The sequence below is a fragment of the Urocitellus parryii genome, chromosome 8 (genome assembly GCF_045843805.1).
Source record: "Urocitellus parryii isolate mUroPar1 chromosome 8, mUroPar1.hap1, whole genome shotgun sequence".
Taxonomy (NCBI): domain Eukaryota; kingdom Metazoa; phylum Chordata; class Mammalia; order Rodentia; family Sciuridae; genus Urocitellus; species Urocitellus parryii.
This window is the reverse complement of record NC_135538.1, coordinates 81,483,195-81,498,041: the sequence shown is the minus strand read 5'-3', so window position 1 is coordinate 81,498,041 and position 14,847 is coordinate 81,483,195. Positions and strand designations below refer to the sequence as shown.

The following is a 14,847-nucleotide window of genomic DNA, read 5'->3' as shown; positions in this document are numbered from 1 at the left end:
AGTGTGAAATATGATATATCAAGAACTATGTAATGTTTTGAACAACCAACAATAAAAAAAATTAAAAAAAACTTAGATTTTAAAAATACCTCAATGTATTTCTGTTATTTTCCATTTAGGTGCTTAGAAAATTAACAACACATCAGTGAAGAGTCTATGGCCAATTATCTGACTTTGAAGATACTCTGAGTATATTAAAAATTTGCCAAAAAGAATGTTTCAAAGAACAAATGGAAAAGTTAACAAACTTTTAAAAGCTCATTCTGTCTAATAACCCATGTCTAAGTACTTGTGTGGTTCCTAAGCTGAATATTTCTCTTTGAAGTTTTATAGAAATGATGCTTTGTATTTTATTGACTGAATGCTGATGCAGAGTGGGGTTGGAGGTTAAGAATATTTCACGTCTGCATCTTATCTCTGGGTGAGAAGAGATGAGTATTAAATTCTTCAAACATGAGAAGCAGGTGCCCTTTTGTTCTCTGGCCATGCAGAGTAAGATTCATGCACACTTGGGCTATCCATAAATGTGGTTCACAGTTATATAATCTCATGGTGCTTCTATTTTTCAGAGGCATTTATAAAATTACTGTCCTAAGCTCTGCCTTAGGAGGTTAGGCTTCAGAGGTTAAACAATTCCTGCTCTTGAGGGGAAGGAAGCTTATACGCTGGTGGTGGTGAGGGTGGTTTGTGAGGAGGGAAGAATAGAGATAGCAAAGGCATAAACATGTAAACAGTGACCTCAAGACAGGGTCATCAGTGATGTGACAGCAGTGTACTAGGTTTTTGTGAACATGGCAGACAGGTACTAAAGTCAGAATGGGTGGAGGGAACCCTCTGTGACAGTATACCTAAAATGAGCCTTGGGGAAGAGCATTCTGGACCAACAAGGCAGCATATATAAAACCTAAAAGTGAGGAAAATTTGCAAATAGTTTTGTATTTCTAGAAAATAGAGTGCAAAGGGGAGGGATGAAAGAAACTGGTGTAAGATGGGGCTTAAAAGGAAGGCAAGGGCCTTATCACAGTTTGTAGATACTACACAGCAGAGTCATTGGATTTACCCTGCAGAAAATAAAAACAGCATTTGAATTTAGTCAGGGACAGACACATGTGATAATTGATGACATGGACAATATAATTGCTTTCTCCTTATCACTCATAAAAAATGTCATGTCTTTCAATCCTTCAAACTGTAAAATGTAAATATTATGTCAAGACAAAGATTGGGTATTAGAATTCATATTTCAACCCACTATATTGTCTAGTTGGTGCCTATGTAGTCATTTTATTTTATTTCTTTAGAATTGTAATCCACATCACTGATATATGATTGACATGGAAAGAACTGAACATATTTAATGTATATAACTCAATGAGTTTTGAGATAACTATATACTCATGAAAGCATCATCATAATGATCATTTAGACATATAGAATTTCTGCGGGTATCCATTAAATGAGGTTTAAAAGCCTAATACTGTTTAAAGAAAATCTGAAGGTAAATAACATTTAAAAATGGAAAAGATAGAATGGACAATTTGTATACATTCTGGGACTTATTGTAGTGTTTCTTTTCTTTTTAATAATTAAAAATGGATGCCTGGTCACAAGAAGTTGCAACTACTATCCCAAAGGGTATGTGTTCTGTTAACTCCCACACTCTGTGCCACTGTTGGGATATAGTTGTGTGGCACTGTCCACTCACCTGCAGCTGTGACTTTCCTGCCAGCTCCTGGTAGTAAGTGGAGTGGGAGTCAGCAAGCTCTGCCTTGAACTTCTGGTTTGGCAGAGAGATGCTGAACTCCACCCTCTGCTCCAGTGGGTCCTCCTCCAGTGGGTCCTCCGAAACATTAGTGAGTTCAGTCTCTTGTTCCTGAGTCAAAAAATCAGGATTCTTATTAATGTAAGCCAGAAACACATGCTATATCATATAACATATTTATACTGTATCTAGAGGTGTATTATGCAGGCTCAGGTGCTTTTAGATTAAAAGTCTTAGTGACCAGAGGAGGTCTCTGAATTTAATGAGGAATTAAATTAAGTACCAAAGCTCCAATGAGTTAGCTATTATAGAATCCTTGAGAACACTGTTATTCTACGACTCTGTAATCTTCATGAAAAAAAATATATATATACACATACACATAACACTCCTCACCATATATATCCTTTCACTCATCATGCATGAAAAATGTCATGTCTTCTTCACAGAAGAATATAATCAATTAACAAATATATATATATATATATAATCAATTAACAAATATATATATATATATATATATATATATATATATATATATATATTCAACATCTCTAGCAATTAGAGAAATACAAATTAAAACTACACTGAGGCTGAGGCAGGAGAATGGCAAGTTCAAAGCCAGCCTAGCAAAGGGCGAGGCACTAAGCAACTCAGTGAGAACCTGTCTCTAACTAAAATACAAAATAGGGCTGGAGATGTGGCTCAGTGGTCAAGTGCCACTAAGTACAATCCCCAGTAACCGCCCCCCCACCAAAAAAAAACCCATACACACAAAACCCAAAAAACTACACTGGGATTTCATATTACTTCAGTTAAGAATGGCAATAATCAATAATAAAAGTAATAATAAATGTTGGTGAGGATGTGGGAGAAAAGGCACACTCATACATTGCTGGTGAAACTGCAAGTTGGTGCATCTCCTCTACAAATCAGTATGAAAATTCCTCAGAAAACTTGGAATGGAACCACCATTTGACCCAGTTATCCCACTCCTTGGTATATACCTAAAGGACGTAAAATCAGTATAATATAGTAATATGGCCACATAAATGTTTATAGCAGCTCCATTCACACTAGCCAAGCTATGGAACCAAACTAGGTGCCCTTCAGCAGATGAATGGATAAAGAAAATGTGGTACATGTACACAATGGAATATTACTCAGCCATAAAAGAAGAATGAAATAATGGCATTTGCAGCTAAATAGACTATCATGCTAAGTGAAATAAGCCAATCTTAAATAAAATTATACTCCATCTATGCATAGTATGTCAAAATACATTCTACTTCATGTATAACTAAAAAGATCAAATAAAAAATAAAAAATGTCATGTCTTAAAATTGATCAACATGTAAAACTGGAAATCTTATGTAAAGACAAAGTATTATGAGTGAAAAATTTGTATTTCAATCCATCATATTCTCTAGTGGTGCTTAAGTAGTCATTTTATCTTATCATATATATATTGATGGTGCTTCATTAGGATTGTACCACATTGTTGTCTGACTTAGCAATACTTTTTGCTGAGGATTGGATTAGACGTGGTAACCTGCAGATAATGAGATACTATTTAATAGTCCTTTGTAGAGAAGAATCTAGAATTAATTAGAACATCTGCACTCAAACGTCACATTGAAAATAAAAAGTCCTATCAGGCCAGAAGAGAGTTTGAAATTTTTTTCAGAAGGAATGACATATTTGGGCCACCTTTGGAGGCATGTGGCTGAGAATGGAAATACTGTTCTGAAGATGGGAATTTGATCTTGATCACAAAGAGCCAGGGGTAATCCTTCTTGCCTGTTGGCTTGGAAACCAGCAGGGGTGGCTCAGTGCCCTGAATGCACTTGAGTCCCCAGGATACATAGTAAGCCTGCTGCTGAGTTTCCAACTTGGGGTTGTCAGATTTTCTGAGTACTCAGACGACACTGACAGCTATACAGCTTTCTCAAAAAAGTAAGAAATATGACTGTAGAAAATTGAGTGGGTCTCTGGTCTAATGAAATTAGAGTGAAGGGAGCTGAAAAAAGAGAACAACCATGAAGGACAGAGATCAGCTGGCTGGTGGCAGACATGTCCTCATTTCTGGCGACAAGGTCTCCCCTTCCATGGACATGACCTCCAGCTGTAGTGGGACACATAGAGGATGTGGATCCACATTTAATCAGCTCCTGACAATTTATTTAGAAGAATTTCATCCATTCATTTAAAAATATCCATTGACTATCTGTGTGTATCACAGTGCCAGGATCTATGGGGCACTAAGAGAAAAGGATGGCATCTGGTATTATTCTCTAGAAGCTTAACATTCATTAGGCACATTTGAAATTTATATGAATAACTAATTAGAAAAAATTAAAAAATTAATTAAAAAAGAAATTCACATGAAACAAATACATTTTAAAAATGTATTACTGAGAAGTTACTCTCAGCCACTTAAAGTTTTCATTGTCTTTATCATTTAAAGATTATTTTCATTAACAAAGGATAATTGTATATATTTATGAAGTCCAATGAGATGTTTTGATATATAGTTACAATGTGGAATGATTACATCAGGCTTATTAACAAGTCCATCATTTCAAATACTCATCACTTTTTTTGTGGAGAAAACATTTAAATCTACTCTTTCAGCAATTTTGAAATATGCAATGTAATATTATTGATTAGAGTCAGCATTCTTTGCAATATATCACTAAATTTTCCTCATGTCTAACTGAAATTTTGTGCCCTTTGATGAATATTCCTCTTTCACCATCCACCCATCCTTCCCCAGATTCTGTGTTGTTTATAAAAAACATATGAAATGGATTAGATTTTCATCCCTCTCCCTCACCACCATCAGAGACTCCCTATTATCTATGGGTTTTAAAACCCAGACTCTCTTTCTAGCATTTAAGGCTCTCCATAGTCTTTTTCCAGCCTGCTTGAAAAAATTCTCTCCCTTCTCCTATAGTCTCACAGATTGCCCAGAAAGAGCATGTTCCTGCTAGTTTCCTCATTGAAGACCCTCCTCACTTCTCCCCATTTTCAGCAATCACCCCCCCCCACACCCCATCCCTCCCCCACATTCACACATGCTTTTTTGCTTCTTACCAATAACTCATGGTATGTCTAAAATAATACTTCCTCTGACCTCCTAGGGTCTAGAAATCTTTGCCTGCTCTGTACTCCTGTAGCACTGACAGAACCCTTCAAATACTCACCTGGAGCCTTTTTTATGTACAAACATTTTTGCCCTGCATGATTCTCATATGCCACTGAATCTTTCAAACCAAAAAACACAGGGACAGTTTATACACAAAACTCAGCGAATATACATGACTAAGGATTGCATCCCCTGCAACCTGCCTGGTTTAATCATTTGGTCTCAGTCTGTATACCTGCCATCTTCAATCAAAACTTTTAGACTATTTTGTTATATTTAATTGCATTATAACTTCATAAAGGTAGGGGCTATGTCTTGCTCTTCTTGGGATCTTTGGTGCACAGTCCAAAGCATATTCTAGTAAAATGTTTGCTGAGTGAAGAAATGGGTGATAGATATACAATAAAAAGGTTAAGAAGCTCAAGTGATGAATACTGAATGGAATATCTGGGGGATATTTATACAGAGAGGGACAAATATTAGATTTTGAAGAAGATGGGATATAAGTCATATGAGAAAAATGATCAACTAGTCATCTTAGACTTTTTATAGTAAATATATTTGGAATTATAGTCAATTATTTTTTTTCCCACAGTACTTTCCCTGTTGATGAAGCAGGATTTTTCAGAGAAAAACAGCATAGTGTAGTTTAACCAAACCTTCAGACATCTGGCCTAAAGGACAGAGAGAATGGCCAGCATGTTTCTGGTTTTTGATTTCTCATGCAGAGCTGGAGAAACTGAATTTTCTGCCCTTGCCCTGCAGCTGACCTGTGCTTCATAAGGATGGCATAAAGGGTAGAGGTCTCCCAGGCCACAGGGGCAGGTAGGCAGGGTTGCTCTGGCAATGTATCAAGGATGTGGATCCAGGTTCTAGTTTTCAATCCCGTTTCTGTCCCTTTAATTGTGTGCTGTCCACCTTGTGCTGCCCCAACCTACCACTCATCGGTAATGAGGACAGTGATTCCCTGCCTTGGCACTGATGTCTGGGCTCCAAGCATTTTGGGGAGCTTAAACATTTCCCTGTTTTCACAATCAACATTAAATTCTGTAACAATCCTCTCATCTGCATACTTCTTCACTCACAGTATGACCATGCTCCCCTTCCTGAGAACATAGTTTCTATTTTTATTCAGTCTGATTTGAAGAGTTTTGGTCATTCTGATATTTATCTAACCTACCCATGGTGGACATGACTTTTTATTTGCAGGGGGTTATATAGTGGAGAAGGTGATTCATTGATGGATTCACTCACTCTAATGCGTGGTGAGCACCTACTGTTTGTAAGGTTCTGTTAGGTATTGAGGGGGAAACAGGCAGGTGAAGAGCTAGATTGACTCAGAACTTCTATAACTTCTTACTGTTGTAGGCTTGTTGGTGTCATTGAGGCTACCGAGAATTTCATTTAGGTGTGTGTCATCAAGAGCAAGAGGAAAGTTCCCGACTGAGCCATTGGCAACATCTGTGGAAATTAGGAGAAAAAAAAAGACACAAAAATGAGACTAGAGGAATTTAAATTAGAACAAGGTCAAAATTCCATATGCCTTTTCTGTCATTCTGGAGTTTATAGATGTTAAATGCATTCTGAATTCATTTTTCTAAAGTCACATAAATATGTTCTTGAAAATATAACCCATACTCTCAATTACAGTAAATTCTTCATTCTTCCTTCCAGGACCCAAGTTTGGTGCACCCTCTACATATGATGCAGTTAAATGCTTCTGCCTAGTGAGATCTCATTAGTTTTTCTTTTTGTGATTACCTAAAATATGTGAAGGTAGATATTTACTTTGAATTTGTTCTTTCCCATGTTTTCTTACAATATAACCCAAGTCTTTAAAACTCAGATTGCTTTAGCAATCATTAGGGCATTAAAATTTTAATCATAAAATTTTAGAGATGAAAGAATATTGAGATGTTATCAATTCACCTGTTTAGAACAGACCACCATAAACTGTGTCAGATATCTGGCAAATGTTTTGATATGTATAAAAATCTCATGGAATGGAAGTCTAGGTTCTAACCAAGAAAAGAAAAATATTACTGTAATATACATTTCCTGCAATTTCATAATAAATTGTTATTAAAAACATTCTGGGAAAATAGTGTTATGATTAATTGGTATACAGATAACTGGAAAGTGTTTATCATTTGAATCTTAGGCAAACACATGGAATATATTATTTTCAAACATTAGAAAACAGGACATACCAAAAAGTGATATTATCTTTCCTGGCTCGCTGAGGAATGTGTAGTGCCTGGAAATCAGCAGTTAAGTGGTCACTTGTCACTGTGAGGTTCTGTGAAGTCATTGTACTGTTATGGGTTTGTTGTTCCTAGTGAGTACAGGCAATGGGTATTAGAGTCATCTTGGGAAGGTGAATTTTTAAAAATATTTATTTATTTATTTTTAATTTTTTTTTGTAGTTGTCGATGGATAGACTGCCTTTATTTTATTTGTTATATGGTGCTGAGGATTGAACCCAGTGCCTCATGTGTGCTAGGCAAGTGCTCTGCCACTGAGCCACATCTGTAGCCCAGGAAGGTAATTTAAAAATATATATATACTTTAAATTTATCCATAAAATCACACATACTTATGGTATTTCATATAATGGTTTAATTACATATATGCACTGTGTACTGTTCAAATCAGGATAAAAATGTCTCCTCAAACATTCATAATTCCTTTGTGGCAGAAATGTTCAAAATCCTTTCTCCTAGTTTTTTAAAAAAAATTCATAGTAAATTATCATTATTTTTATAGTCATGATATGATAGAATATTAGAGAAGATGATTTTTTGAGGTAAGAAAAACATACATATCCTTCGGCATAATAGCTTCTCCTAGTATGTGGTTCTTGGCATTTTTTTTTTTTTGTAATTTTTGATGAAAAACTCTGTTGAAGGTGTTCTGCATCCCTGGATTCCCTATAATGTCACCAATTTAAGGTGTTTCCAAGTTTAATAATTATCTAAATAATTGGTGAATACTAATTTTTTTGTTATGAAAAAATGCTTAGCTAATATCCTATAACATTTTTGTTATTTTTGTATTATTCTACTTTATTGCCATGAAAAGAGAAATTATCCAGACAATTAAAATTAAGAGCAGTTATAAGGTAGACTGGGTTTATCTTCTAGTGCCTTTAATCCCCTTTGAAGATGTTTCATTCTTCCTTCACACCTAAGGTACCTAATAATATTTCCTATCAAAATGCAATCTCAGGAAACTATTGTAACCAAAATGTTTAGTTAACTTTGTGTAATTGAAAAACTCAATTGTAATAAAAGTCTGACCCTATTTAATTTTCTCCTATCCCTGAGAATGTTGCATTTACACTTTAAGAATTCAAGGTTCAGATCAAGGATATGGGAAGTTTAATTTCCAAATCATAAACGTATGTATCTAAATTTTACTATAATTGCAAAATTTATCAGTATTGATGATGTAGAGAGCTGGGGTGAAAAGTGAGGCTTAGGAAGAGATAGTTTTCTTTTGGGTAGAGAAAGTATTCAAAGTATTCCTCTATTTGCAGTAAGATGTTCTATTCTCTTTCTGCATAAGATCATCACTGATGCCAAGCATGGTGAGAACTGCTTTCATTGCAGTTAGGATTTGGCAGTTCTTTCTGAGCTTCATTTTGGAAATTATCACAATGCAGAAGTATTTGTGCATGAACCTCAACCTTGGGTGTCCAGGAGCACTGGAAAATTAATTTAAAAACCTTTGTTGCTGGAACTCAAATATATACCAGTGAAATATTATATCATTTGTCTACTGGTATCCTAAAGTTTCTTGTAAGAAAAAAATGCAAATTAATTTGTGAGAAAAAAGCTAATTTTAATTTACTCCTTAATTTATTCTACTAAATTTAATTTTATTACATAAGCTCCTGTCAGCTAAGATATACCAACTTCAACTTCTAAAAATAAAAGTACAAACTTTAATTCTCTCATTAATTTTGATTGTTTTCCAATATGGGAAATGAAGTAAACGTGAAGGATGTTTTATAAAATTTCCTCCTATAAATAATGCTTTTCTGAAGAAGATTCATTATTAGGTATCACAGGTCAAATTTTATTTGCTTATAAGCAGAATCAGCAACTATGTGATTTTTTTATTGTTAAGGAGTATATTTTACTATTAACTTTTTTCTATCAGTATTAACCTTATTTATTTTAAATATGGGAGGACATAAATAAAAGATCATGAAATAAATCAATTGAATTCAATCAATTCAAGAAGATACTATTTATCTAAAAGAGATGGCTAAAGACACTGTGGACTGGAGGAAAATTTTTAAGTGAACATGTTTTTATTTTTTAATTTATTTTTTATTTTTTCATTTTTTAAAATTTTGATTTGTTATATATGACATCAGGATTCGTTACATTTCATATTACACATATAGAGCACAATTTTTCATATCTCTTGTTGTACAAAAAAGTAGAATTTCACTATTTGTGTCTTCATACATGTATTTAGGGTAATATGTCCATTTCATTCCACTGTCTTTCCTATCCTCATGCTCCCTCCCTTACCCTCCCTCTCCTTTTCCCCTTTACCCTAACTAGAACTCATATAATCCTCCCATACCCCCCACTCAACTACATTATGATTCAGCAGCCTTAAATCAGAGAGAACTTTTGGCATTTGTTTTTTTTTTTTTTGGGGGGCGGATTGGCTAACTTCACTTAGCATTATTTTCTCCAATGCTATCCATTTACCTGCAAATGCCATGATTTTATTCTCTATTAATGCTGAATAATATTCCATTGTGTATATATACTACCTTTTCTTTATCTACTCATCTACTGAAGGGCATCTAGGTTGATTCCACAGTTTAGCTATTGTGAATTGTGCTACTATAAACATTGATGTGGCTGTGTTCCTGTGTAGTATGCTGTTTTTAAGTCCTTTGGCTATAGACCAAAGAGTGGGATACAGTCAAATGGTGGTTCCATTCCCAGTTTTCCAAGGAATCTCCATACTGCTTTCCATATTGGCTGCAACAATTCACAGTCTCACCAGCAAAGTATGAGTGTTCTTTTCCCCCCACGTCCTCGCCAACAATTATTTTTTGTCTTCATAATAGCTGCCATTCTGACTGGAGTGAGATGATATCTTAGAGTAGTTCTGATTTGCATTTCTCTAATTGCTAGACATGATGAACATTTTTTCATATATTTGTTGATTGATTGTATATCCTATTCTCATTGAGAAGTGTTTATTCATATCCTTGGCCCATTAATTGATTGGGTTATTTGTTTTTTGTTGTTAAGATTTTGGAGTTCTTTATATACCCTAGAGATTAGTGCTCTATCTGACGTGTGTGGTAAAAATTTGTTCCCAAATTGTAGGCTCTCTATTCACCTTACCAATTGTGTCTTTTGCTGAGAAGAAACTTTTTAGTTTGAACCTATCCCATTTATTGATTCTTGATATTAATTCTTGCACTATAGAAGTCTTATTAAGGAAATTGGGGCTTAATCTGACATGATAGAGATTTGGTCCTACGTTTTCTTCTAATAGATGTAGTGTCTCTGGTTTAATTCCTGAGTCCTTGATACACTTTGAGTTGAGTTTTTTTTAATATTTATTTTTTAGTTATAGATAGAGACAATATCTTTATTTTTATGTGGTGCTGAGGATCGAACCCAGTGCTTCATGCATTTTAGTGAACATGCTAAGCGAGTGCTCTACCTCTGAGCCACAACCCCATCCCTTGAGTTGAGGTTTGTGCATTGTGAGAGATAGGGGATTATTTCATTTTGTTGCATATGGATTTCCAGTTTTCTCAGCACCATTTGTTGAAGAGGCTATCTTTTCTCCAGTGTACATTTTTGATGCCTTTGTCTAATATAACTATAATTATGTGGGTTAGTCTCTGTGTTCTTTATTCTGTACCATTGGTCTACCAGTCTATTTTGGCACCAATACCATGCTGTTTTTGTTATTATTGCTCTGTAGAATAGGTTAAGGTCTGGTATAGGGTTGCTACTAGCTTCACTCTTCTTGCTAAGGATTGTTTTAACTATTCTGAGTCTCTTATTTTTCCAGATGACTTTCATGACTTCTTTTTCAATTCCTATGAGGAATATCATTGGGATTTTGATCAGAATTGCATTAAATCTGTATAGTGCTTTTGGTAGTATGGTCATTTTGACAATATTAATTCTGCCTATCCAAGAACAAGGGAGATCTTTTCATCTTCTAAGGTCTTCTCTTTATTTTTTTTATTTAGCATTCTGTAGTTTTTGTTATAGAAGTCTTTCACCTCTTTTGTTAAATTGATTTCCAAGTATTTTAGGTTTTTTTTGAGACTATTGTAAATGGGGTAGTTTTTCTCATTTCCTTTTCAGAGGATTTGTCACTGATATACAGAAATGCCTTTGTTTATGTGTGTTGATTTTATATCCTGCTATTTTACTAAATTCATTTACTAGTTGTAGAAGTTTTCTGGTGGAATTGTTTGGGTCTTCTAAGTATAGAATCATGTTGTAGGCAAATGGTGCTAATTTGAGATCTTCTTTACCTATCTGTATTTCTTTAGTTTCTTTCGTCTAATTGCTCTGACCAGTGTTTCAAGAAATATGTTAAATAGACGTGGTGAAAAAGGCATCCCTGTCTTATTCCAGTTTTTGGAGGGAATGCTTTTAATTTTTCTCCATTTAGAATGATGTTGGCTTTGGACTTAGCATAGATAGCCTTTACGATGCTGAGGTATGTTCCTGTTATCTCTAGTTTTTCTAGTGTTTTGAACATGAAGGGGTGCTGTATTTTGTCAAATGCTTTTTCTGCATCTATTGAGATGATCATATGATTTTTATCTTTGAGTGTATTGATGTGATGAATTACATTTATTGATTTCCATATGCTGAACCAAACTTGCATCCCTGGGATGAGCCCATTTGATCCTGGTGTACTATCTTTTTGATATGTTTTTGTATTCAATTTGCCAGAATTTTATTGAGAACTTTTGCATCTATGTTCATTAGAGATATTGGTCTGAAGTTTTCTTTCTTTGATGTGTCTACCCTATAATCTTGTAGTATCTGTGCAGGTTATCTGTACCTCACCTTGTTGTTGGGCTTTCAGATCCTGCTGTTGTCCCAGGATGGATGCTACTGCAACTATAGGAGGTGGCGACAGGAGATAACTAGAGAGAGCAGGTTCCCCAAGATGGATGCAACATCTTTCATTGATGGGGCTTAAAGGGAGGGCCTTACACTGACTTTAGTATGCCTGTTCCACGATGCAGCTGCTTCTAGGTTAGGCCCTGTCTGTTTTTCCAAAGTAGAGGCTACTGCATGGAGAAGGCTATGGGGATGACTGCAGTGTTTCAAGATGAAAGTGGATTAGACCTGGGCTCCCAGGTTGTGGTGGGTGGGGCAGACCCAAGCTTACCCTTGGCTCTGGCTTCTGCGCAGGTCAGTGAGGTGAGCCTAGGCCAGGCCTATGCTCTGGTGGGTGTCTGCTGGTGGCTGGATGGACTGGGGCCTACTCTGGGTACTGGCTGCTGCACATGTCAGCAAGGCAGATCTGGGCTGGGCCTGACTCTGGCAGGTGTCTGCTGGTGAAAGGACGGACTCAGGCCTACCCTGGGCCTGAGCTCCTGTGCAGGTCAGTGAGGCAGATCTTACTATTAACATTTTATAATTGATATAGAACTAGATTTGTTCCATTATTAGCTACAAGTCAGTCTAGAAATGGTAAACTAATTGAAGGTAGGAGAGATATTAAAATATATAGGTAGTAGCTTTCTCTGAATATCAGTAAGTGAAGAATTGGGATATTATCACTTGTTTAAAAATCCCAATTTTCTCAGTTTATAGATTTTAAATTGTCAGCATTTGACTTTTAAGACATTATTAACATAAGTTAAAACCAAAGAAACTGAGGAAGACATTGCACAAAAGTTTTTTTTTTTTTTTGTATTTGAAAATATTATTAAATTATATGGGAAAATGGTAGACTACAACAGTAAAAATTGAAAGAGAATGTTCCCATATTTAATGAACACAGAAAAAATTGTTTCCTCTTTCCTTTTGGTAAACATTGAAACAAATAATCATATACAAAACTGGCAAGTGTGCAATGGAAATTCTTATCTTTTTGAACAATGGGATATTTAAATTGTGACAATATTTTTAGAAGACAAATTTGATAACATCCATTCAATGTTCTAGGAGCTTAGTAATCTACTTTGAGAAATGAGTTATTTCACAACGATTTATACTTAAATATGTTAGTTAAACTTTATTTGTAATGGCATATAAACATTTAACAATGTTGGAATAGTTGATTACATTTCTACAGATGCAATAGGATATTAGAAGTTATTAAAATGGTTATTTTGTAAAAGTTTTAGTGGAAATGTTCTTTATGTCCTGTTAAGTGGAAAAAATGATGCAACTCTCATATGGTTTCAATAACATATAAACATAGTAGAGGACTGATGGCAGCAATGGGCTAAAATGCTGATGATGGTTACCTCCATCTTGTAGGAAAATGGGTAAAGGTTGACTTTCACCTTTATTCTCTTTTTAATTTTCAAATTTTATGCAATGAATTTAAGTTATTTATAAGGTTAGAACAACCAGTTAGAATTGGAAAAATACATTGTAAACTCTTGTCAACTTTGAGTAAGGATTCCTTTATAAATAACATGCTTTCATGATTATTTAAATCAAGGTTCAGTAGCAGATGAAATGAGCTCTGAACTTACCTGTTGAAAACCCAGCAGTTTCATCAGGGTCTGCCAATGTCTTCTTTATAGACAGTTCATCTTTTCTATTAGCACAATAGAAAGAAAAAGTGATGAAAAGAATTTGATGACAATAGGGAACCTACAGATTTGCCTATGCTGAATAGATCCAAAAAATAGAGAAAAAAATTACACTTTTAAACTGTATTTAACCTTTTAAAAAAATCACAAAAGTGTTATTCAAATAACTTCCCATTGAAGAAAAACTTAACTACCCTGCCCCCAAAATGGTTATGTCTGATGGCAAGTTTCTCTATAAGCATCTTGGCTTTGTGTGATCTTGGGGGTGGGGGTATTTCCATAGTAGGAAAAACTGGTTTGGGGGGCCTGATGTTATATAGTCTCTTTGTGTCCTTGACCTCAAAGGTAAGAGATGACATGATCTGTGACTGGCATATTCTTCCTAAAATCTCAGATCCTCAAACCAGCCAATCAAGGTAGTATTATACTTACTTACCTAATAAAGTAACTCTTGAGGTTACAGTAATGGGAAAGATTTAGGTTTTTGGATAATAAAGATATATTAAATCTGTATCCTGGACCCACCAATTGCTACAGTGGTACCAACTGGGGATTTGGAAGTTGGGTTGCTGTACCATGGATGGCCACATGGAAGATATTCCAGTGCAGGTTAAAGGTCGTGGTGGTAGAGCTGTTTGCATATCTAATGTGGGTACAGTTTAGCAAGATTTATCTGGAAAGGAGTAATTGTAGTTGTATCTTTTGAAACTTGCTGAAAGATTTATTTCTATAAGCTGTTAGATCCCAAGGGATTGTGTCTGTGTTAGTAAAATGTATTTGATCTAATTTTCTGTGGTTTATCATGATGGGAAGAATAAAAGAAATGGTTAGATATTCTGTTGTTACAAAATCATCTGGGATGGTCAGAGCCCCCAGTACCACCTACATATTTCTGCCATACCCAAATTTTCCAAAGTGCTAATAAGTGTAATATACAAAGTATCACCAATCATCCCTGCATGTGCTCTCACTAATAACAATGGATGGTGATATTGGTGTACACGTCCAAATATAAGTTTAGACCATACTGGAAATTCCAACCAGCTATTCTTGCTGGTTTTTTGTTTTTGTTTTTGTTTTTGGTTTTATACTTAGTAAATAGTTTTTATGGAGCTCATGTTTAAATAAATCCTCACTATATTAAAC

The 14,847-nt window shown here is 35.0% G+C and overlaps 1 protein-coding gene across 1 annotated transcript in view; it reads right to left on the bottom strand.

Moving 5' to 3' along the window:
* Impg1 (interphotoreceptor matrix proteoglycan 1) overlaps window positions 1–14,847 on the bottom strand; it is a 148,155-nt gene that overhangs the window by 84,607 nt on the left and 48,701 nt on the right. The window contains exons 5-7 of the mRNA XM_077802128.1: window positions 13,642–13,706; window positions 6,271–6,371; window positions 1,706–1,873 (exon numbers count right to left, since the gene is read on the bottom strand). Of these exons, the coding sequence (XP_077658254.1) occupies window positions 1,706–1,873; window positions 6,271–6,371; window positions 13,642–13,706 (334 nt within the window). The remainder of the gene's footprint in view (window positions 1–1,705; window positions 1,874–6,270; window positions 6,372–13,641; window positions 13,707–14,847) is intronic.